This window comes from Podarcis liolepis, assembly GCF_965112155.1.
Source record: "Podarcis liolepis genome assembly, chromosome: 6".
In the NCBI taxonomy this organism is placed as follows: domain Eukaryota; kingdom Metazoa; phylum Chordata; class Lepidosauria; order Squamata; family Lacertidae; genus Podarcis; species Podarcis liolepis.
Window position 1 is genome coordinate 70681191 of NC_139559.1, and position 23146 is coordinate 70704336.

The following is a 23146-nucleotide window of genomic DNA, read 5'->3' on the forward strand; positions in this document are numbered from 1 at the left end:
ATGACTTCTAAGAAAAGTAAGAAGGGGAAGACCTGGGGTGTCTATGTGTTGGTGGTGGGCCGCTTCAAAACCTTTTATAATCTGAGGGGTTTCTTGTCAGGCAGTTCCGCAAACACCCGAGCGGGGGCCTCTTGCGCTACGGAACACGGGAAAAGGAGCAAAGGAGCTCGGCCAATGAGACCGCGACGAACGGCCCTTTCGCACCATCCAATCCCTTCGGGGCGGGGGTGGGGGGTGGGGTGGAAGCGGCCGGGCTTTCGGGACGAAAAGCCGCCCAATCGGAGCTCCAAACGTCCCTGGGCGGGGCTAGGCTTCGTAGCGGCGAAAGGCGGGCCCGGCGGCGCGCTCGGCCAATAGGCGGCGGGAGGGCGGCGAACGGCGACCAATGAGAAGCGAGCGCCGGGGCGGAACCCGCGTCCTGGCTGGTTCGACGTCGGTGGGCGTGAGGACGCCCGGGCGTTCGGTTGCTGAGCAGCGCGCGCAGGCTGAGCTCGTGCCTGCGAGCGGGAGTCGCCGACGGAGCCGCTGAGGTGTTTTCTTCGGACGTGTCGGTGGCCGAAGGGACCGTTGCTGAGGCGCCGCCGCGACGTCTCCTGAGGGATGTGAGCCACCGCCGTCGCCGCCTCCCTTGCCCGCGGTGTGTGTGTGGTGTCCGCCCCCCCCCCTCACAACCGAGCCGAAGCTCCCTCCGGCCTCCCTGCTCGGGCCTCGCGTGATGTCGTGATCCCTCGGCGGACGTGCGACCAGGCGGGCGGCGGCGGCGGCTGCTGCTGCTGGGCGGCTGCTGCGGCTGCTGCTGCCGATGGGGCTGCTCCGGATTATGCTGCCGCCCAAGTTGCAGCTGCTGGCCGTGCTGGCGTTCGGCGTCTCCGTCCTTTTCCTGGAGAACCAGATCCAGAAGCTGGAGGAATCCCGAGGGAAGCTCGGTGAGCGAGGGGCGGCCTTGGAGAAGGTGGCTGGCCGGGTTGGCGGGTGGGGGTGGCGACCAGGTCTGGATGAAACGGTGGCGTGGAAATGAGGTTACCTTTCTCCTCAGGGCGGCGACGGCGGCGGCCCCCTCGTTGTACTGCAGAACTAGAAGGAGAGGGGTAAAGATGGGGACATCGAGGGTGGGTTTTGGGGGGGGCGGGAAGAATGTCAGAAATGGCTTTGGGAGAGCAAAAATCGCCGTCAGTTCCCGCGCGTGTCTCCAAACGACGGGAATCGGTTTGGGAGGAGAACTCCGCAAGAAGGAGGTCTGCCGACGTGTTCAGAGGAGAGCGATCGTGATGATCGAGGGTCTGGAAACTTAACCCTTATGACAAGCGGTGGAAGGAGCTGGGTATGTTTAGCTGAGACTGAGAGGAGATAGGATTGCCGCCTTCAAATATCTGAAGGGCTGTCACATGGAGGAGGGAGCATGCTTGTTTCGAGTAGGACTCGAACCAGTGGCTTCAAGTTGCAAGAAAGGAGATTCTGACTAAACATTGGAGGGGGAAATCTTTCTGGCAGTAAGAGCTGTTTGGCAGTGGAACAGACTCCCACTAAAGGTGGTGGGCTCTCCTTCCTTGGAGGGTTTTAGGCAGAGCTTGGGTGGCCACCTGTCATGGATGCTTTAGCTGAGGTTCATGCATTGCAGGGGCTGGACTAGATGACCCTGGGGTCCCTTCCAACTCTACGATTCTATGATGATAACTGGACCGGCGGCGGCATGTATTGGGTTTGGAGCCGATCTGTATGTGCGTCTCTCCCCACCAGTAATGAAATTGCTGAAAGACATTGGAGTTTATCTCCATGAAGGACTTACCGTTTGGGGGGTTGCTGCTCTGGAAGAAGAGGACTTCAAGGAAAGCAGTGTGGCCCACAGTTAGTTTCCACTGGTGCTGAGAAATAGCAGTGATGTTTAGAGGCAGTTCACTGTTTTATCATTCCGCTGTTGGAAACCTGTGAAATGGCCACATTTTGTTTAAGGTTTGAACTTTGTGGAAGTGGGTTGACTCGTTAGATAGGCAAGTTAGTGATTGTAGAGAGAGGGTGTGACAGAACAAGTCTCACTCCCTCCCTGAAATAGTTGTACAATTAATAAAGGTTGGATATGTATAATTTGTGTATGTGCGCATGTGTGTGTGTGTAAGTATGTATATATGTAGGCCCATGTGTTTCCGTAAGCATAGTCTTTTCCCACTGTTAGGTGTGCTATGATATATGATGTTAGGTCCAGAAGATTTTTCTATAGTGCTGTTCATCTAGTTTTTATGATGTGCAAGTTCTTGGGCCATGCTCATGAAAAGTTACTTGTTTAACAAAATTACTTATTTCTCAACTCTTGTGGAACTCTCACTGTGTCAGGAGTAAAACGAAAAAACGAGGATGTAAACTCATATTAAAAGTGACTGTTATTGGCTCCTATATTCCTTTCTATGAATGTGTTCAGTTGGAACCTTCTTTTTTACCCAGGTTGTGTCTATCTGCCTGTATCCACACAAAGCAAGGAAAAATAAGGTCATTTCCACAGGCTCTCTTCCAGGGAGAGCCAGTGTGGGGTAGTGCTCAAGAGCGGTAGACTTGTAATCTGGTGAACTGGGTTTGCGTCTACTCCTCCACATGCAGCTGCTGGGTGACCTTGGGCTAGTCACACTTCTCTGAAGTCTCTGAAGTGTCTCAGCCCCACTCACCTCACAAAGTGTTTGTTGTGGGGAAGGAAGGGAAAGGATAATGTTAGCTGCTTTGAGACTCCTTAGGGTAGTGATGAAGTGGGATAAAATCCAAACTCTTCTTCTTCTTCTTTATTCCTTTACTAACAAAAAGCAGGCAAAATAACTGTTATATCTGATATGTGAGGACATGTTGAAGACCTTATCCTGAGTTACCCCTACAGAAATAACTGACATTGAACTTGATCTGTTGGATTGAAAGGGAGGAGCAATTCTTTGTAGTGCTCTGGCGCTCATTCCATCAGTGCAAGCATTTCAGTCTGCCAGAGGGAAGGATTTTCCTTTCCTCCCCCTGTGCACTGTTCTGTGGATTATCCTGACTCCCCTATAGGCAATGGGGGCATAGGGGAGGTGGGGAAAACCCCATTGCGCTAATGGAACTCCTTAGGTGAATCTGGCTCTTAAGTGTGTGGCATGTCATATGCGTGTGACGAAGGTATTTTTCTGTGAGGTATTTGTTACAAGTGGTAACAGGGAAAAAAGTTTTTCAATTTGTCCCTTGAGAAGTTGACACCAACAGTTTTAGATTGTCTTTATTAGGAGAGTGTAAATCCTGAGTATAAGGGAGTTAACACAGTAAGTTTTTTGAGTAAAAGGTGATTTTCTCGTTTTATTGTTGTCTATATTCAAAACCTCCTGCCAACCTAGCAGTTCGAAAGCACGTCAAAGTGCAAGTAGCTAAATAGGTACCGCTCTGGCGGGAAGGTAAATGGTGTTTCCGTGCGCTGCTCTGGTTCGCCAGAAGCAGCTTAGTCATGCTGGCCACATGACCTGGAAGCTGTACGCTGGCTCCCTTGGCCAATAAAGCGAGATGAGCGCCGCAACCCCAGAGTTGGCCATGACTGGACCTAATGGTCAGGGGTCCCTTTACCTATATTCAAAACAGGATGGACTGGTTTATATAGTTGGGATAGCTAAGTTGTTAGACCATGAGACTCTTAGGTTCGAGCCTCATGTTGGTTGAAAGAGTCCTGCATTGCAGGTAGTTGCACTAGATGACTATCCTGGTCCCTTCCAAATCTACAGGTCTGTCATTCTATGAAATCGTTATTTAAATCACAATTAAAAGGAAATAATTTGACTTGTAATTTACATTTTGTGGAAATACATGCTATTAAGCATATTGGTATGCAAAAAACTGTAGTTCTTAGACCATGCAACCTGCATATATGTTGTGGTTCAGAATTATTTATGGGGATAGGGTAGGATTGAGGAATTAATAAGTTTTTATTTGGTGGTCTCTATACACGGAGGGACTCTAAGCAAGATAATTTCCTTAAAGACTTGAGCCTTCAGAATGTTTCAAAAAAAGGACTGGAATGAAATGGACCCTGAGCAATGGTGACTCTTCATGGTGTTTGGTAGAGTAATAACTATGTGTAGTTCATAGAGTTTGAATAATTAGAAGGGTCGTGTACACCCAGGTGGGTACAATGGATGATCCTGTTAAGATAGAAGAGAGCATCTCCTAGATTCTAACATGAGGTGACTGCCACTTTCAACCTCTAGGAGGTAAGTCTTAAAAATTAATACATGAGGATACAATGCATGAGATGAAAATGTCAAGTATGTTTCCTCGTGATTTTTTATACAAAAAATATGTTTAAGTGAATATGTGTGGCTGAGAGCCATGGGTTAAGTTTAAGAGAGCTACAGCTTTTAGCATAATATATTTAGGTACAGTCATTATAGTTAAATTCTAAAATGTCAAATTCTAAATTATTTTTTTAAATTATCAATAAAAGCACTATTAATTTTGTCCACCCTCCTTTTGGCTGCTGCCTTTAGCCTGTGAAAAGAAATGCTAATTTGTTACATAATAAACAAAAATAAAATGAAAAATGTTGAGTAAATAATATTAGTTACTTTTAACATCTGTACAGAAGCAGCGCCGCAAAGTTAACAATAAAAGTTATCTGGTGCTGTCTGTGTATCTGTTAATAGGAAGAAATTATCCATATAATATCAGTTGTGAACTGGCAGCCAATAAAAGTTAAATTCTGTTGTGTTCATGCTCTTATATTCCTTTCAGCAATTGAATCATTCTAGTTCTATAAAGTGCTTTTGTTCTTTGAAAGTTGTCTCTATAGGCTAATATGAACAAGTCTGTAGTTTAACTACAATAACTGCTGTTTCATTAAAAGAACTAAGAACAAGTCCATGGTATTACATGTAAAATTTAGCATGATAAATCAGACTGCTATTTTTGCCTCTTCAATTGAAATTTGAATGTCTGCTTCATTTCTGCTGTGACAAACAAAGCTGTATGACTTCAACGATGACAGCAGAAAATATATCTTGGAGGCTTAAAAAAAACTGCTTGTAGAACAATTTTTCTAGATACTTTCTGATGAAACAGCATTCTCTTACTCTGGCAAGTGTGGTTTATACTTAAAATGGGCTTCTCATTCTGACATGAATAACACAAAATAACTGGCTATATGATGAGATGTTGTATTCCTCCTCATTCTCAGAGACGACATTCTGTTTCACACATCTATAATCCAGTTCATCTTGAATCCATAATTCCTCTGTTGGTATAAATGGAAATCGCTTTCACAAGGTACCTTCCTCCACATTCCCAAAGTAGTATGTGTTAGAATTTAGTTAGTATTCTGTTGAGAGCATTCCTATGCTAAAAAGCACAACAATGCAAGAATATGTGCTGTGTGCATATTTTGATAATGGAGGTGTTTGAAAATTCAGTTAAATTACTAGAGCATGCACGCCTTGTTTGTTCAATATGAAAGAGTGGTCAAGATTCTTGGCATACTGTGAATAAGCAGTGTGCTGGTTCATACAGCCTGTTCACTCGCTCCACCCCTTCATGTGAGCAGGTAAAGGAAACCAGGAAAGCACAATTAAACCAGACTTCCTATGATGTGCAAATCAAGCATCCTGGTTTGTTGCTCTGAAATAAGCAAGGTTTGTAAGCAAGTTTCAACCCCTGCTTGTTCTGGAAGCAACAAATTAGGTTGCCAGATTTGCACATCATAAGAAGCCAAGCTTAGTTTTGACTTCCTGGTTTGATTTACCTACTGTCTAATAGGAGAAGCAAATTCAGCCTAAACAGACTGTGTGCACTAGCATCCTGCTTGTTCATCGTAAGCTGGAAATCCTGTCTTAATGTGATACATGAATGTAGTTGCTATGTGTATTTAACTGTGTACATTCTGTTTTTTGTGCACTTGGACAAAATCTATACTTTATCTGTACCTACACAGTTGCTCACAACATGAGGGTGCCTTGTTTCTCTCAGTTGTATCCTCTCTGGTATCTTCACTTTATGGTATTTCTTCTGTTTTTATTTAGTATGTGTTGCATGTACTTTCAGGTACCTTGTATCCTTGCTGAATATTAGTACAAGTGGGGCTTCCAATAAAATGTTAATGTGAGGTGTCTCTTTTTCATAATTTCAATCACTGCTTTCCCCTGACCTGGGTTTTCATTCCTTCTACCCCAGTCAGTCAGCGTTCTATATCCACTGAACATGCTCAGTCTTCATTCAAATGTTTGGGGTTTCCTCCAGGGTTTTGTATTAGCAGGACACCAGGTGCATTTTGTGCCTAAAGATTCTCCATTTGTGAGCACCTCCAAAGGTTTGGGTGCCATTTTTTGCATCTGGCTGACACGCAAGGATTACTCAAATGTATATGCTTTGAAGCCTTGAAGTATATGTTAAGGATAAACAATAAGAGTTTAACAATAAAGAGAATAATGTTTTGAAAACTGAAGTACGGTACGATCTTTTTCTTGTAAACACCAAATTAAACATGTATTAACAATTTCTGCTAAAAATGTGACATGAACAATGTGTCACTTGAATTGCATATTAGTTCATGCTTATCAAAGTAACAAATAAAAAAGTGCCGCTGACCCCGCCCCCGCCTGGTGGTGACTAGGCATTCTACAACCCAGGACCCAGGAGCCACTGGTTCTTAGCTTTTCTATCCCAGTTTCTAACACTGCTTTCCTCCTTGTTTATGCAACCCTTGGGATTTCTCTGGGTCTGCCGATTTCCCCCCTCTTGGACATGGCTAGTGCTGGTACATAAAAGTTGGCACACAGAGAACAGAGATCAGTGTTAGTGTATATTATGTATATCTGAATAGAGACATTGAATTCTTATCTCATTATACATGATCAAGCTATTTTTAGCCAACTCATCCCTTGCTTTTTCCTTTAAGACTAATTGCAGTCCTTAACAGTTGCCAACAGGTTTACCACACCTATCAGCCAATCACCCATTCCCTACCACCCTTCTAAGTAATACCCCTCCCCACCCTCTCACTATATATAAGGGTCTGGTGACTTTTGTTTCAGTGTATCTGAAGAAGTGTGCATGCACACGAAAGCTCATACCAATAACAAACTTAGTTGGTCTCTAAGGTGCTACTGGAAGGATTTTTTTTTATTTTGTTTCGACTACAGCAGACCAACACGGCTACCTGCCTGTAACTAGTGTATATTATGAAGATGATAGTTATAGTTGGTGCTAATATGTAGCAGTTCACATGCTGTTTGAGGATGAAGATGAACTGCACCATAGTTTTGCATCGGTTTCTATGCAATACGGGTGATTGTGTTAGAGTTGTGAAATGGGGATGAATAAGAACCTAAATTTAGCCTAGTACGGTAATTAACTGATCATGAACTACTGAGTTGCAGTTATTATACCCAACATATATGATCACATCATTAATACTTAGAAGCAACATATATGATCACATCATTAATACTTAGAAGCATCATGTTGGTCCCTGCCTAGAGCAATAGTACACCCGGTAAACACTTTTTTGAATGTACCAATGTGCTTTGTCCCCATTCTTAAAAGCAATAATTCCACTATGAGCCACATCAGTGGCTTAGCGGTGCAGGATTTTTCAAGTATACATCCTCCAGATTTGCAGAACTTTAGTTTTACTAATGAACCAACCTCACCTTGATGTAGTATGAGCAGCAGCAGCAAAGATGTTCCTGCTATCCAATAGCAGCTCCATTTGCTGGTGAACGTTGAGCTGCCACCACTTCTTACTAGTCACATGTCAGTTACAGGTTTTTTTGGATGTTCTCATAGAGTGTTTCATATGTACATCTTAAAAATATAGGCAACAGCCCATATCAATTCTGGTGATTTGGGCAAGTGAGCAAGTCGAAGGTTAAAGACTAATGATTTATCTGAAGAAATGAATCCACTGAAACTATCAATAAATGTTCATCTTCCTTCATAACTTTTCCATCTCCATTTGACACATACCCCAGCGCACATTCAGCTATCTTTGTTTGCTTAAAGTGATTGCTTTGCAGTGCAATCCTCTGCATGTCTACTCAGAAGTAAGTTCCCTTGAACTGAATGGGAGATTATTAAGGAGTTAAATGTGCATAGGGTTGCAGCCTTAATTTGTGGGTAAATTACAGAAAGGATTAGATTATTTAAATTCATGATAAAAGCTTCATGGTATCTTCAGAATAGGTTCCAAGAGATGCAACAACATATTTTGTAATTGCTGATTCAAATACATCAAGAAGCTGTACTGTTGACAGCCATTGGTTAAATATGAAGATCAGTTGAAAAAGGTGACTGGGGAAAAATAAAATGGAATCTGGTATGGTTGTTTCCTTAATAGGAAACGGAGGGGAAAGGTTATAATGTTTCACAGTGAATTTACAATGAAATTACATTGTTTTTCATTTTTGGGATATGCAAATGCTAATGCAATTTTAAGAACTTGAATAGTTATGAGGCATAATAGAACTTGACAGTATTTGTTAGCTGCTGAACAATGACTTGACTTCATAGCTAGAAAATATTTGGCAAATAGATGAAATACAATGGTGAAATTGATTTGAGTCTTTTAGTGTTCTGCAAGATACATAGATGACAGAATTATGTACGTATATCACACAAATACAACTTAGCTATTAAAGTAGATAAATATATTCTTATATCTTGAATGAAATAATGATGTTATAATTGCAAAATTATTGCTTTGTAAAAGATGCCCATTTATTGTAGAGTTCAACATACGGTTTTATTTGCTTGCTGAACCCTTTCCTTTAATAATTTAGGATATACAAGCATTCAAGAAAATTGATCTGGGCTTCTCCTATCTTGCATTTGCCTTGTAGGTACTCCATCTTTCAACTTCTTTGGCAGTATAAGCAGATGTTTGCATAATATTCTGGAGCTTGATTTCCTAACTAGGGCTAATGGAAGTTTTTGTCAGGAACATATGGAGGGCACCAGGCTGGGAAAGGCTGTCCTAAATCATACCTTGCAAGCTACTCTTAATAACTTAATTACATTTTAAAGATGATGTTTTTATTTGGGACAATGGAGCCCACCAGTCAGTTGAAAAGCATATGGCTTTGTCCTCAGAAAAGTGCTTTTGCAGTCTGTATGACTTCTTGTACCACCGCCTCCCCCAAGCATATAACATTACCTAGCCCATTGACTTAAACAGAATACAATGGTACCTTGGGTTACATACGCTTCAGGTTACATACGCTTCAGGTTACAGACTCCGCTAACCCAGAAATATTACCTCGGGTTAAGAACTTTGCTTCAGGAGAACAAAAATTGTGCAGCGGCAGCAGGAGGCCCCATTAGCTAAAGTGGTGCTTCAGGTTAAGAACAGTTTCAGGTTAAGAACGGACCTCCAGAACGAATTAAGTTTTTAACCAGAGGTACCACTGTACTTCTTTCAAGCTTGATGGTGGTAGAGAGGTATGGGGAAGACCCTGCAGATGCCAGTAAAGGCCTCTGCAGACACCATTCTTCCAGCCCCTGAACTAGGTGTAGCATTAGCGAAGTTGAAAACAGTTATTTTTTTCTTGAGCAAATAGATTATTTTAGGAAGAACTGAAAGCTCCTACAAATATGGAAAATTTCTCATTGTGATTTTCAGTGTAAGAGTAAAGGGAAAACCCATGGATGCGGTATGTATGCACTGAGACGTCATAGCGGCTTGTTGCTTTCCAGGGTGTAAATATGTATGCAAACCTCAAAGTTGAGAACAAGGTGAGAATTCTCAAAGGTATGGTAGGTTGTTTCTTTTCTTTTCCTTTTTCATTCTGAGAGGATATTTCAGCTTTTATATTACCATTCTAAACTAGAAATAACAGGGCACATTTCCCCCAGATGTATTGAAGAAGCTTGTTACCACTATTGAAATCTAGCCAGAGAGAATGTTAATACATTTATATTTAATTCAGCTACATTAATGCACTACTTTTGTTAGCTTCCACCCGGTCCCACTGAAGAATTACCTCCTCTTAAATGAGTTTATGGAAAGCTTCTAAATGTGTAGCCAATATATAAATACATGTCTCTTAGAAACTTAGTTGTATGAGGTGCTCCACATATATCATTGCTTTTAAGCAAAGTGCAGTAAGGCTCCTCTAAGTTAAGTGTCTTGCTTTAAAATATCTAGTTTAAGCTGTAGATAAAACCTGTAATATGCTATTTTTTGGTTGCTGTAAATCTCCCCTTACATTTCTGTAATGAAATGATTTAAGCATTTTCCATTTAAAGAAATGCACATGTTTGAAGTTGGGTGGTATTTATTTACCACAAATTCTTGCTGTCTCTGATTATTGAAAAAGGCAGTACAACTGGGTTTTGGAGCAACTGTGGCATGGTTTGTTCTGCCTGCGTTGAACATCTTGTGTGACAGGTCCTTAGAAAATTATGCATGCTTCTGATTCTCAGTCTCATCTTCCATATATTCCTGATTAATTAGTTCAAAACCAATCTGTTCCATATTCTTAATTCATGTTTGTTTCCTGCTTTCTTGTGAATAAATACCTTGACACAAATTACATTTGAAATGTCATGTTGGATCTTAATTGTGCGCAGCCCAGCAAAACAAACTTGATCAGCGGTATTTATAGCTCTCTGATGCATCATGAGAGACTAGAAAGTTCGTCCCTGGTTTTTATTTCTTGAATAGTTTACTATTTTAATGCCAGTAAGTCTACTCAGGGTCATATCCAAGGCTGCATAAGCAGAATGCCACTTATGCAATTGGACTTGCTCTTCTTTTCCGCCTCCTTTGGGCCCCAGAATCTACTCCAAAATTTGCTCAACTCCCTGGAGTAGATTTTGAGGTGTCTGAGGGGCTTCAGAAGAGAGGAGGGAATAGTTGGTTTGGCAGTGCCAATGTCAGCATTTTGTTAAAAATAAAAATATAAAAATTGTGAAGTTTGATGCAGGGTCCTAAATTCTGATGCTGATTTGTATAGGGATTTGAAATATTTGGCATGTGCTACCATGACAGTTTAACAGTACAAAGAAGATTGTTTCAGTTGCCAACACCAATTATTGAAAGGGCACTGTTTAAGTTCCTGAATGCGCTGTCATATTCCTACATTCTTGGAGTTGAAAATCTAATTACAGCATTGTTTTGTTTTTGTTTTTCTTCATTTCCACAGCATATATAATATACATAATCCTGTCTTTATACTTTTGAGGATTTGCTTAGGTTTTTTTTATTAAAAAAATCATTAAAAAGCATCTTCTGACTTCAGATGAAGCGATTTATTTATTTATTTATTACCGACAAACGTAGAGGGGTAAACTTACAGGACTTTCTCTCCCCTTGAAATACCGAATTGGGTTCTGAAATTAAATCTATCAAACATTGGCTCAGGTCTGATTGCTGACCCCTGAAATAGAGCATGGCTTATTGTCATGGATGAGGAGGGATAAAGAAGTGTTTATAAATTTGTGAACAGAACAGGGACCCTTCTGTACATCATTGTGTACCAGTGGCATCTCTTCTAAATGGGCCCCTTAGGCATGTGTAGTTTTCCTTTTCTAAATGCTTTTACTCATGGGTAGGCAAACTAAGGCCTGGGGGTCAGATCGCCTTCTAAATCTGGCCCGAAGACAGTCCGGGATTCAGTGTCTTTTTACATGAGTAGAATGTGTGCTTTTATTTAAAATGCATCTCTGGGTTATTTGTGGGGCATGGGAATTCGTTCAGATTTTTTTTCAAAATATAGTCCGGCCCTGCACAAGATCTGAGGGACAGTGGACTGGCCCCCTGCTGAAAAAGTTTGCTGACTCCTGCTTTTACTGGTTGAGAAGCATGACAAATCACGATTGATCCTCAGGAGTGAGGGTGCCTCAGACTGAGTTGTGTAGGACTACCATACATTCAAATTCTCCCGGACATTACCAGGATTTCAAAGGTGGAAGTGACGTCCAGGGAAAATTTATGAAAGGCGGCACTTTGTCCTGGATCTTTTGCAAGTCAGATCACATTTTCTGGCGTGTTGGGGGGGAGCTCAATTTTGAAATATGGCAACCCTAGAGTTGTGTTGCAGCTGTACCTGCTCTGTGATCCACCCACCGTTCAGTCTGGTTTATAATGTCTTTCCCTTGTTGGTTACTTGTGTTTGTGTTAGCAGGTTGGAGTAAACAATAAGGTTGTGTACTATCTTGCACTTTTGGATGTGTATTTTCAAGTAGCCATAATTTATAACATAATAAGCTAATATTCTCTTGTTTTGAAAACTAGGTTCTAGGTTTTGGCACCAAAGTCTTTGGTGTGTTAATTCGCTGAAAACAGAACAAGTTCAGAATAGTAGAGAAAGCACAGCTTTTAAGTTCTCCACATATTACTGGGTTTCTCACAGAGGTTTTGGGACATTTAGAAAAGTGCTTTACCCTTAAGATGTGGTTTTTATATGTAGATTTTTTGGTTGTGTCCACTTAAGGATTTACACTGTTGTTGGTGTGTGGCATCTGAACAATCAATCTTTGCTGCAGATACTGGTGTTGAAATATTTGGGTGGTCTCTTTTTCACAATCTAAATCTTGGAAGAATCACCTTGATTATGCCAAAAACACAGTAGAAAACCTTAAGGAGAATATTGACACCCCCACCCCACCCCCGTACATAAGGCAGGGAGCTGGCAGTCTCTGTCTTCGATTTTTTTTGGGGGGGGGGCGGAAGTGTTATCCCAGTTGCCTTATGGCATTGACAGTTTGTCGTCAATGCCATTCTCAAGCTTTGTCAGCGAGTGATATAATAGGGCAACATTTGAGAAACTGCTGTGTTTATATAGGTCAAGTCCTATAGGATGTGCTTCTCATTTTCTTCTCTGTTGCGTTTGTATATAGCCATTCTAGATTCCTTGTTTCCCATGCTTCGGGATAGGAATTCAGGATACCCTGTTGAGTAGAAGATGATTTATCTCTTGGGAAATAAGTCTGAACATATTACTGTGAGGGTTGCAATTTTTATTGTAAAGGCATGGGTGATTTGGCAGCTATGTGCCACAATGGTACCTTCTAGGCCAATACCATTTTATTTACTGTGTGTTTAGAATAGGCTATTTTCACTGTTATGTTGCAGTGTGGACTCCATCTAGACTCTGAAGTGCAAACTCCTTTAGACACCAGGCTTTTCTTTGCAGTCCTCCTATCACTTTACTTTTGAATGGTCCTATTGAAAATCCCATGGTATCTCTTGGGTTCCTCCAGCAATCTGCAAACCAGTTACTCTTGCTACTGACATTATGGAAACTACTCCAGAATAAAGGTTGTAATATACAGCCTAACTGGGTAATTTTATGGCCCTATACTAAACAATGGGCTTAGAATCACATTCTTACAGTTTTAAAATTGTGTTCTCTATTACTCATGAAGAGTTCTGCAGCTACTCAACCTATTCAGAACTAAAGACTAACTGTAGCTTGTAAATAAAATTGTAGAATAATTTAAGTAATTCATTGATCTGGACCTTTTTAGAACTACAGTTTTTATATTATACATAGAGAAATGTATAATGAACCACATGAGACATTTACGTGGTTAGATAAGATATAGCTGTCATATGGTCCTAAGATTTTTAATTGCTATTAAATGTTTGGTTTATACTTTTTCATTTTTTCATTTAAAATGCAGGTCTTCTTGGTTTCAGTTATGTATGTCACAAGAAATCATTGAGAAATGTATTTTGTTGAATCTTATCTGACAGTAATAGGAATAAAAGTTTGTATTTATGAGGATTGCTGCTATTTAATTCTGTATATAAAAAAATCTTTGTAAAGTTTCTTTTTTGCTTTTCCCTGTGTGTTCTTGATTAGTGTTATGCCAGTACATGGTAGGCATATGTTATATACTTTGGGAGTTTTAAAAACTAAAAACTATTGGCATAAGTCTTATTTGGTTAGTGTGTGCCTGAAGTACATGTTTCTTAATGGAGCATTCATAGTTTGAGTCTCTACACACATGCCTAGGCAGCAAGTAAAAAGAACTTGACCTTTATGCACTGGAAATGTTCTCCTGCTAATCCTTTCTGTTAGGAGAAAGTTGGGCCAGAAAAACCCTTAAAACAAAAATAAGGCCACAATTTGGGGATGACCCCACAGATGCACAGTGGATTGAATCCGGACATTCATTTTGCAAGGGGTGTGCATGAGGAAATTTTGGAAGCCTGTAGAGCAGTGTGAGATACAATGCAGGAGGTTGTAGGGGAAGGAAGAGTTTGCAAAGATTGCCTCCCTATTCCTCCAGTGAGGAGCCCCTTCTGGATTTCTGTCCCTGCTATTAATGGAAAGAGCCCTGTCGTTTGTGAAATGGCCAGTCTGAATCCAAATCCTAAATTAGGTATTTTAATCCAGCAAGGGTAGTGACATCATTTCGGCAGAGTGATCATGAATGTGTTGGAACTCATAAGATGGAGTTCAACGTCGTGCTAAGGTGATTGTCGACACACGCATTTCCGTTTGCCAGATGGAACAATTTCCCCTCTTCTCCCTTGTTCCCTGTTCTTGGGACTCTCCCAGTTCTCCAGACCAGATTGTGGGGTGGATGGGAGGATTCCCTTAGCTTCAGTGGGACCTGTTACACTGTCTTCTGCTAGTGGAACAACTCATTTGACCATTTTAAGGTACAATAGATTTCACATTTAATATTAGAAAATGTACTTGGCTTGAAAATGACATTTTCTTTAGTTGATGCGGCTTTAAATGTGCATTGCACTGTCTTGCCCAAGCAACATTACACTTAGGACTGGCTGAGAAAATGTAATACAGCTTTATGAATAAGAAATAAGATGTGTATTAGTATAGCCCATGCCTTATTACTGTGCCAGCTTTAGATAGCCCCATTTCAAAATGCAGTTTCCACCTGTTGCACGAAACGGATGAAGCAAGATTTTCTTGTTTGTGGAAGCTGGGTCTTTGGCAAACAGAATTGTTAAGCTTGTGGCTCTTACAGGCCAACTCTTTCATCAGTAGTTAATACTCTGACAAATATAAAATCAATGCTTTCTACATTCTAAGTGATGAATAGGATTCGTTTGGCCTTTAATTCTCAAAACACATTGGAATGACTTGCCATTGATTGTCTTACCTTGGTTTTTTGTTATTGATTAGGATGTGCCATGGCAGGTGAAGAGGGCTTTAAGTGATTCCGCCAACAAAGAATTTTCAAAATGAAAAGTGAATTAGAATGACAATAAAAATAAACTCAACTCTTAGGACTCCCCATAGATAGACGGCCTAAATGGCTCAATTTTGAGTTTTAATTTGGAACTTATGGCCCCCACACAATGAAAATTGTGTATGTTTCAAAGTCTTCATTAGATTTTCTATCATATAAGAGGAAAGGTTGACATGTGGACTAATTGTGCAAGTTTTATTTCATATTGAAATATTTTCCAGGCCTCCAGATTGCCTAACACCAGGAATGTAGGATATAAGTTCCACGAGGAACAAAAAAAATAAGTCCTCCATGGAGACTTTGATTTTTAGCATGGTTACCATCCTCACATACAGTAAGCCTTCAACTTGCACACATTTAACTTTGTGTGTGTGTGCATTCAGCCTTTTGTGTATGGCAAAAATTTAAAATGGAAAAGGGGTGGGGTTCCAGGAAAAAGTGACTTTAGCAATCCCACCTGCCACTGAACTCAGTGGGTTTTCACTATGCACAATTTTGGCTTTAGACGCAGTCTCCAGAATGTAGCTCCTACATACATTGGTTTTGTAACATGTATACCATGTGTGAACATGGTGTCCATACAATGTGTGGAAATGTGTGTTTGGCCCTGTTTGATGATTGCACAGTGTTAATCACAGTTCCCCACGTCATGTACACACTCGATATTTGCTTAAAAAATGGATGTTTCTCCATGACACATGGAGTGTTATGATAGTGTAAAGTCATTGGATAAAATGCTTGAAATACATAATGAATGTTGCTTTCTGCTTTACGAGATGATTTTGGTGCATTCTTATAATTGCTGCTAAGTGATGCGTTTTATATTTTTGATCAGTTTTTTAACTTGCAAAACATTAAAGGGCAAATAAAATAGCTTGTAAGTGACCAGGTATTAAAACACATGCTCTGTCTCTGTCTCTTCTCCCTCTCCCCCCATTTCTCTCTCTCTCTCTCTCTCTCTCTCTCTCACACACACACACACACACACACATTCCCAACAACACAGTTTAAAAAAACCAAAACAGTGGCAGATAGACTTGCTACCAAAGTGAGTGGAGGTGATTAATGTGATGCAGACTTGGGCCCATGCTATTGATATAGCTTAATACAGAACCATAGTCTCTGTGTGTATTTTTACAATATTATTGATATTGAAATAGTTAACATTTTACAACTTAGAGCCAGATGCTGGGCAAGAGGTGGTTATTTATATATATATTGGTAGCATGGCCTTTTATAGTGTATCACAGCTCATCGTTCCTCAGTTGAACTGCCGATTTAGGAAAGAAAAATTTAATACGTAACAAATGTTAAACCCCAAAATGTTTCAGGTTGTTGGACTGTGGAGGGTGGTTTTTTGTTTAAATCTTACCTAGTTGAAGGAGATGGTCCATCAGCACAAGCATTCTGCTTGCCTGGTGAAATGATCTCCCCTTGTGTGATTCTGGAGGTTCTCCTGGCCCCTCCAGCCAATTTTGGGGAATGGGGGGGGGGAGCCCATTGGGCTAGGGAAGTCATTGCTGAGGCTTCTGCTAGCAAGACTAGTTAGTTGAATCAGATTGATGGGGTATACAAATGGTTTGAGATGGGTATTATGTACTTAGAGCTTCAGAGACATAAAAATAGAAAACATTACTTATACTGCTCCCGTTTTGAGAACTCTGCAAATGTACATCTTTCTGCTTTAGCCAAACCTCAAACAATATGTCAATAGTACTGAATAATATTATGGAACTATAGAATATAAATATTTTAAATGAATAAATGATACTGGCAAAGGTTCAGGTACTATATGAAACATTTGATTTGGACTATCAGACATGCCAGTCAACAAACTTCTGTCTTGCATTTAAACTTGGCTTGAACTCTCCTATGGATTTTATAGGAAGAAAGAGCAGTCTAATAATAAAACACACCTTACTCTCTTTTACCTTCAAGGACAATAACTTCCTTGTGAATGTGCTTCATTTTGCAGCCAGCATGATACTCTGAGTTCTCTCCATTTAGTCAGAGTTCTATTTTAACCTAAACCTTGTGCCATTTCCATATTAATCACAGCAAGCTATAGAAATAAGAAAACTATTATTAGTTACTAGTTAATCAGCTTAACATACTGCTTCTCTCCTTCCAGTTTGAAACTGAAATATATAGGTATTTTCTGGACTTCAGGGGATAGGACAGACTTTCCCCATTAAAGTAGACATAAACATATTTATGGCAAATGTTGCACATTGACCCTTTCACTATGATTCATTCTTAAATGTGGCTACACTGGAACAATCTTGTTTCGCTGCTTCATTCCTGGATGGACTAAATAAAAAATGCAGAAAACAGCATTTTCGGGCGCTGCTCTGGTTCACCAGAAGCGGCTTAGTCATGCTAGCCACATGACGCGGAAGCTGTCTGCGGACAAACGCCGGCTCCCTCGGCCAGTAAAGCGAGATGAGCGCAACGTTCAGGACTGGACTTAACTGTCAGGGGTCCCTTACCTTTACTTTACACATACTTAACAGGCGATATCCAAAAATCGTAACTCTTCAGCAAGTCTAGAGTGAGAGACTAGGGTGATTTCCATTATTTCCTAGGACTCTTACTGTTGTGAGACTTTTTGGGTGAGCTGAGAGTTTGTTTGGTCCCTGGGTGAGAACCCAGAGGTCTAGAGGGGAGGATGTGTTAGAAAGAAAATGAAAGGACAATGATTTTTATATATTAGTGGCATTAATGTAACATTTTTATATGTAACTGTTTATTTTTGTAACATTTTGTTTAAGTTTTCTGTTGTTGCTTCAGTTTTTCATGCAACACTTACAGATATTTTAAATATATTAAGCTGTAAGAAATTAAATAATCAATTTCTATGAAAAATTCCTGGAAAGTGGGATGAATGCATTTGTATGGGAATGTCCTGATCTTCTAGTGGACCTTTCTGACTTGTACATATTTAAGAGATAGTAGAACCATTACAAATATACAGTCTTTATTTTTCTCTGTTGCCAAAAGACCGCTTTGTCTCTGCTTCTTACTTAAATATTTGTTTTAAACAGTCACCCCCCCCTTTTTTTTTGCTTCTACTTGTCTGAGCAAGGGATTTCTTGTAGCAAGCCAGAAGTGTCCAGTATCGCTAGATGAGGAATGTGTCTAGCTGTCTGAGGGAGAAATCTGAGCCAGCTTCGTAAAGATTAACATGGTGAAGTGCGAAGTGGATTTTAAGTTATTGGGTTACTGGAATATCTGTTTGATGGTATTTCTGAAGGTTATGGTCTGTGCATTTAACAATTAATAAAGTAACCATTATTTCCTATGATGAATTTAAAATTGATCATGGGTCCTCCGGACAACTTTTAGGTTTTTGTTTTGTAGTATTATCCTGTATATGTTTTCATCTGTCTAACCCCCCCCCCCGCCCAGTTTCACCCCAGAACCTTGCTCGATCTGTGAATTCTTTACACAGAGCAGTATTGAAAACAGCCTTTGCTTTCAATACATGTTTCTCCCAGCTTGCAGAATGTTTGTACATAGGCATATATTAACTTGCATAAACATAGAATCCATTGGGAAGAAGTAGTTGTGCAGATCCAGGTAATAGAAGGTAACACTGGGTTTCACAATATGCTGGACCTTAATTATAGTATGTGTAGTATTAAACCTTAGGGAGTGGCAGTGTTAGAATCCGATGTAGGATTTGAACTTCTTTGAAGGATTTAAGTTCATGTGAATCCAGACCTCAGACTTTGTAAATCAAACCCTATATTGACTCTAGATCTATGTTTTTATTTGGACGGTGTGCCGCACTTTATGAAGGAGGACTTCATAAAATAGTGTCTAAAATGTCTCATTCCTGGAAATAATTAAGGACAGTTGCCCATTTCCTGATCAGCTAGTTTGTGCACCATTACATTGCTTTCTCCCTTAAGGACTGCTAGCCTGTTGAAGACTGGTGAGAACTAAATGTAGAACTGCTAATTTGACTTATGGGGGTGGGGAAGAGAATGCATATTGGGGAATGGTAAATTACAGGGTTGAGTTAATTCTGTGGAACGTAGTTACACAGGAGAAAACATGCTTATAAACCTTCAAATTATCTAACTTCCTTGTATGTGTGAGTGAGGGTGATAACATATTTAAATATAATTTCTGCCATTTAATATTGCCAAATATTTTTTAAGGTTCATATCTATTGGTGGTATATTTTATCCAGAACTGGTTTTTCAGAAGCAGCTTAAATTAACTTTTCTGGAAAGATACCACTGACTCTCAAGAGGTCAGCCTGCAGTGACACTGCCTGACTGCTTCATTTTAAGCAGTCTGAACACAAATGAATTCATTTTGGCAAATGCTGCACAGGTCCTGAGTGACAGAATTTTACACCACCAGCTGCTGGTGAAAGGAAAGGCATGTAGAATCCCTTGTAAAATATTAAGATTACAAAACATTCTAGAAAAAGCACCCTCCATTATTGATTCAGTTTTTCCTGTCTACAGAGTTGACGCATTGGCTTTCAAATAGTCACATTCCTTCCTCGAAGACACGTTATTGATCTGAAACCACAGAGCTGAAAATGGTCACATTTCAGAATCTTTCCTCTTGTAATGATGACTGCTTATAACCCCTCTTAACAGGAAAAGTGCTTTATAGCGTGTTCTCTCCCAATTGGAAAATCTGGTCAATACCATGGGCTTTTTCCTGATGTGGTTGTAAATGAGCTACTCCATGTTTACATGCCGAATGTATAAGCAGTTTCTCCAATTTTGTTATAGTTGAGGTTGCCAGAATAATGGAGTCAATTGGAGTTCTGCAAGAATCTGACCCTTCACCAGAGAGATCACATCCCTTTTCCTTCAGTGCTGCTTTCTAGAATCACTGCTTTGCAGCACCCTGCCTCACCCTATCAGCTATGTGACACTTCAACCCCATCAGTCATGAAGGCCTCTTCTGTCAAAACACATTCCAAATAAATAAATCAGTCAAGGCAGGACAACATGCATGTAAACTTCTGGTCTGATTGTAATTATTACTGGCATTATACTAATTTTAACAGCTACCATTGGTGTGCTTACTTTACTATAATATACTAGTGATGGACCAGTTAGAACAATGGTATATGTTATGCAATATGAGACCTTAGAGGGCAATTCAGTGATGTACTTGAATCAATCTAATGATAATTTTGCATCAGTGGAGGCAGTTAAAAATTGCTTCTAATGTGTTAAGTGCATATATAATGAGGTCTATGCTAGGTTCTGTTCAGGCATTTCTTATTAGATGCAGACTTGGAGCTATGATGGAATTTGAATAGGTGGTGAATATACAAGCATGTAATTTTCAGTGTAAATTGCAACTGCATTCAAGGATTGAACTCCAATTTGCTATGCAAATACACTTAGCATGCCAAATGCCTTCTCTCTCTCCAGCTGGCATTTAGAAGTATATACACTAATTAGGGATGACGGAACATAAAGGGAAAGAGATGAATTCACTACTGTCTGAAAATTATTTGTATTTACTAGGTTTGTAAAGAGAATGGCTGTGACCAGCTTGAATCTTATGGGGATATTTCTACATAGGCTGGTAATTTGAAGCACCATCAAATCATAGGTTACTCTAGGTTGTGATGCAGCATGCTGCTGCATTTGCCTCTCGGTGTCTAGTGTGGCTCATTACTTCATATTGATAGAAATTTACTTTATGGCAAGAAAATCACTTTCCTGCCTAGCAAGAAATGATAGCAGACATGAATTGGTTCCTATAAGTTTCTTGAGAAATTCCATTTCAAAAATCTGTATACCTGACGTGGAACACCATCCTGATATGTTGCAGTAGCAGACAGTTTAGAAAAATCAAGGCATTACTATCTCAGTGATGAGTTGTATTTTCATGATTAGCACTGCATATAGGACAGGAAGAGGGAGAGATGGACAACATCTGTATAATGCTATGCATGGTGAGAATGAACTCACAGAAAGCTTTCAACTTTGAAGATGGTGAAAGCTTGGCCAGAGTGCATCTTTGATTTTGTCTTGCTGATATATATCCTTTTAAAATGCAAAGCAAAATTATTTCAATCCTAATCTAGTAGCAAGAGCAATGGAGATTCAAATTCTTGCTCAGTGAAGCTTGCTGCTGGAATGCTTCAGACCACACTGCCTTTCTGCCCAAGTTTCATTAACAGAGTGATTATGCAGATCAAAGTAGCAGGCATGACTGCTCATTTTAACTCCTTTATAGGGGCAGGATATAACTGTGTTAATTGGAAAATAAGATGTTGATGTTAGTTCCTCTTTTGCAAATGCATTTTTCCTACTGGCTTTGTGGAGGATTCTTAAATGGCCTCTGTGGTTCTTTGGTTATTTTTAATGCTGCTTTGTGTGTGTTAGGAGTCCTCAGCTCAGGGTAGTGTAGTGGTTAAGAGTGCTGGACTAGGACCTGAGAGAGCAGGGTTCAAATCCCCACTCAACTAGGAAGCTAGTAACCTTGGACCAGTCTTTCTTAATCTTAGCTTAACCTACATTACAGGATTGTTCTGGGAAGAAAATGGGGGGGGGGAAGGAGATACTACTATGAGATACAAATGGGGAGTGGGAATTACCAGGATTTTAAGCAGGATACTGTTTTAGGATGAATGTGAATGTTACACTGTCTTATAAGTTGGTCCAAGATAGCTCTGGTTCACACTTGGGTTTTGAGTGAGAGCTGACTGGATAAACCGTTTTCCTTGATTGATACAGTCGTACCTCGCAAGACGAATGCCTCGCAAGACGAAAAACGCGCAAGACGAGTTTTCCGTTTTTTGAGTCGTTCCACTAGACGAATTTCCCTATGGGCTTGCTTCGCAAGACGAAACATCTTGCGAGTTCTTGCGAGTTTGTTTCCTTTTTCTTAAAGCCGCTAAGCCGCTAATAGCCGCTAATAGCCGTGCTTCGCAAGACGAAAAAAACGCAAGACAAAGAGACTCGCGGAACGGATTATTTTCGTCTTGCGAGGCACCACTGTATAGAGGTTTGAAATAGAATTATTTGAAATAACAGTCAGAATTAGACAGCACTTTACCTTGTAAGGCAGGGGTCAGCAGACTTTTTCAGCAGGGGGCCAGTCCACTGTCCCTCAGACCTTGTGGGGGGGGGGCGGACTATATTTTTTTGGGGGGGGGGAATTGTACGAATTCCCATGCCCCACAAATAACCCAGAGATGCATTTTAAATAAAAGGACACATTCTACTCATGTATAAACATGCTGATTCCCAGACCGTCTGTGGGCTGGATTTAGAAGGCGATTGGGCCAGATTCGGGTCCTGGGCCTTAGTTTGCCTACCCATGTTGTAAGGAGTGGTATGTGTGTTGTGAACTACATTAACTAACTGGGTTATAGATCATCGCCTGGTTATTTGTGTAATGAATTGTGTGAATACATATTGGTGTGATTGGTCAGAGAGTGAGGAAGAGTAGGATAGGTACAGGGAACTGAATGAACTGTATCCTGCGGAGGGGCCCAGTAGTTTGCTGCACTGGACCCTGGGGAGGGGCTGAGTGAGCTGAGTAAAGAGAAACCTGTATCAGTTCCACTGGACACACCAAGCAACAGCTCACAGCAGATTGATGTGACTGTTGGTTCCGCGTTCATTGTCAGGAATGTGGTCATGACAGTCCTAGTGCAAGTAGACTTGGATAACTCCATCTACTTGGAGGAGTGTTTGTTTGTTTGCTTGCTCAGTCCTGTGGCTCAGGTTGTCAGTTGCATGAATGACTGTGCCTTCTGCACTCTTCAAAAGGGGAACTTCAGGGATGTGTCAAGTGTTGGGCAGACTAGACATTCTGTTTTGGCATCCACAAGCCAGGTTCCAGATGCCATTTGGCTCCTTGCTTTTTTATCCCAGTTTCTAACACTGGTGTTGGGACAATGTCTTAGCTTATGCCTAGTTGTGAACTTAGACCACTGAGACACTTGTAAACTGAATGTTTTGTGGGCTGACTTATGTATCCTACTGACATTAAAGCCTTT

The 23146-nt window shown here is 40.6% G+C and overlaps 1 protein-coding gene across 2 annotated transcripts in view; it reads left to right on the forward strand.

Annotated features, from left to right (window-relative positions):
• The first annotated feature begins 357 nt into the window (after nucleotides 1-357).
• The window catches only part of HS2ST1 (heparan sulfate 2-O-sulfotransferase 1), an 88488-nt gene continuing 65699 nt past the window's right edge, over nucleotides 358-23146 (forward strand). The window contains exon 1 of one of the 2 annotated variants that reach the window (XM_083511215.1): nucleotides 358-926. In XM_083511215.1, the coding sequence (XP_083367341.1) occupies nucleotides 803-926 (124 nt within the window). In that variant the 5' untranslated portion in view covers nucleotides 358-802. The remainder of the gene's footprint in view (nucleotides 927-23146) is intronic. The other variant, XM_083511214.1, reaches the window with a different exon arrangement.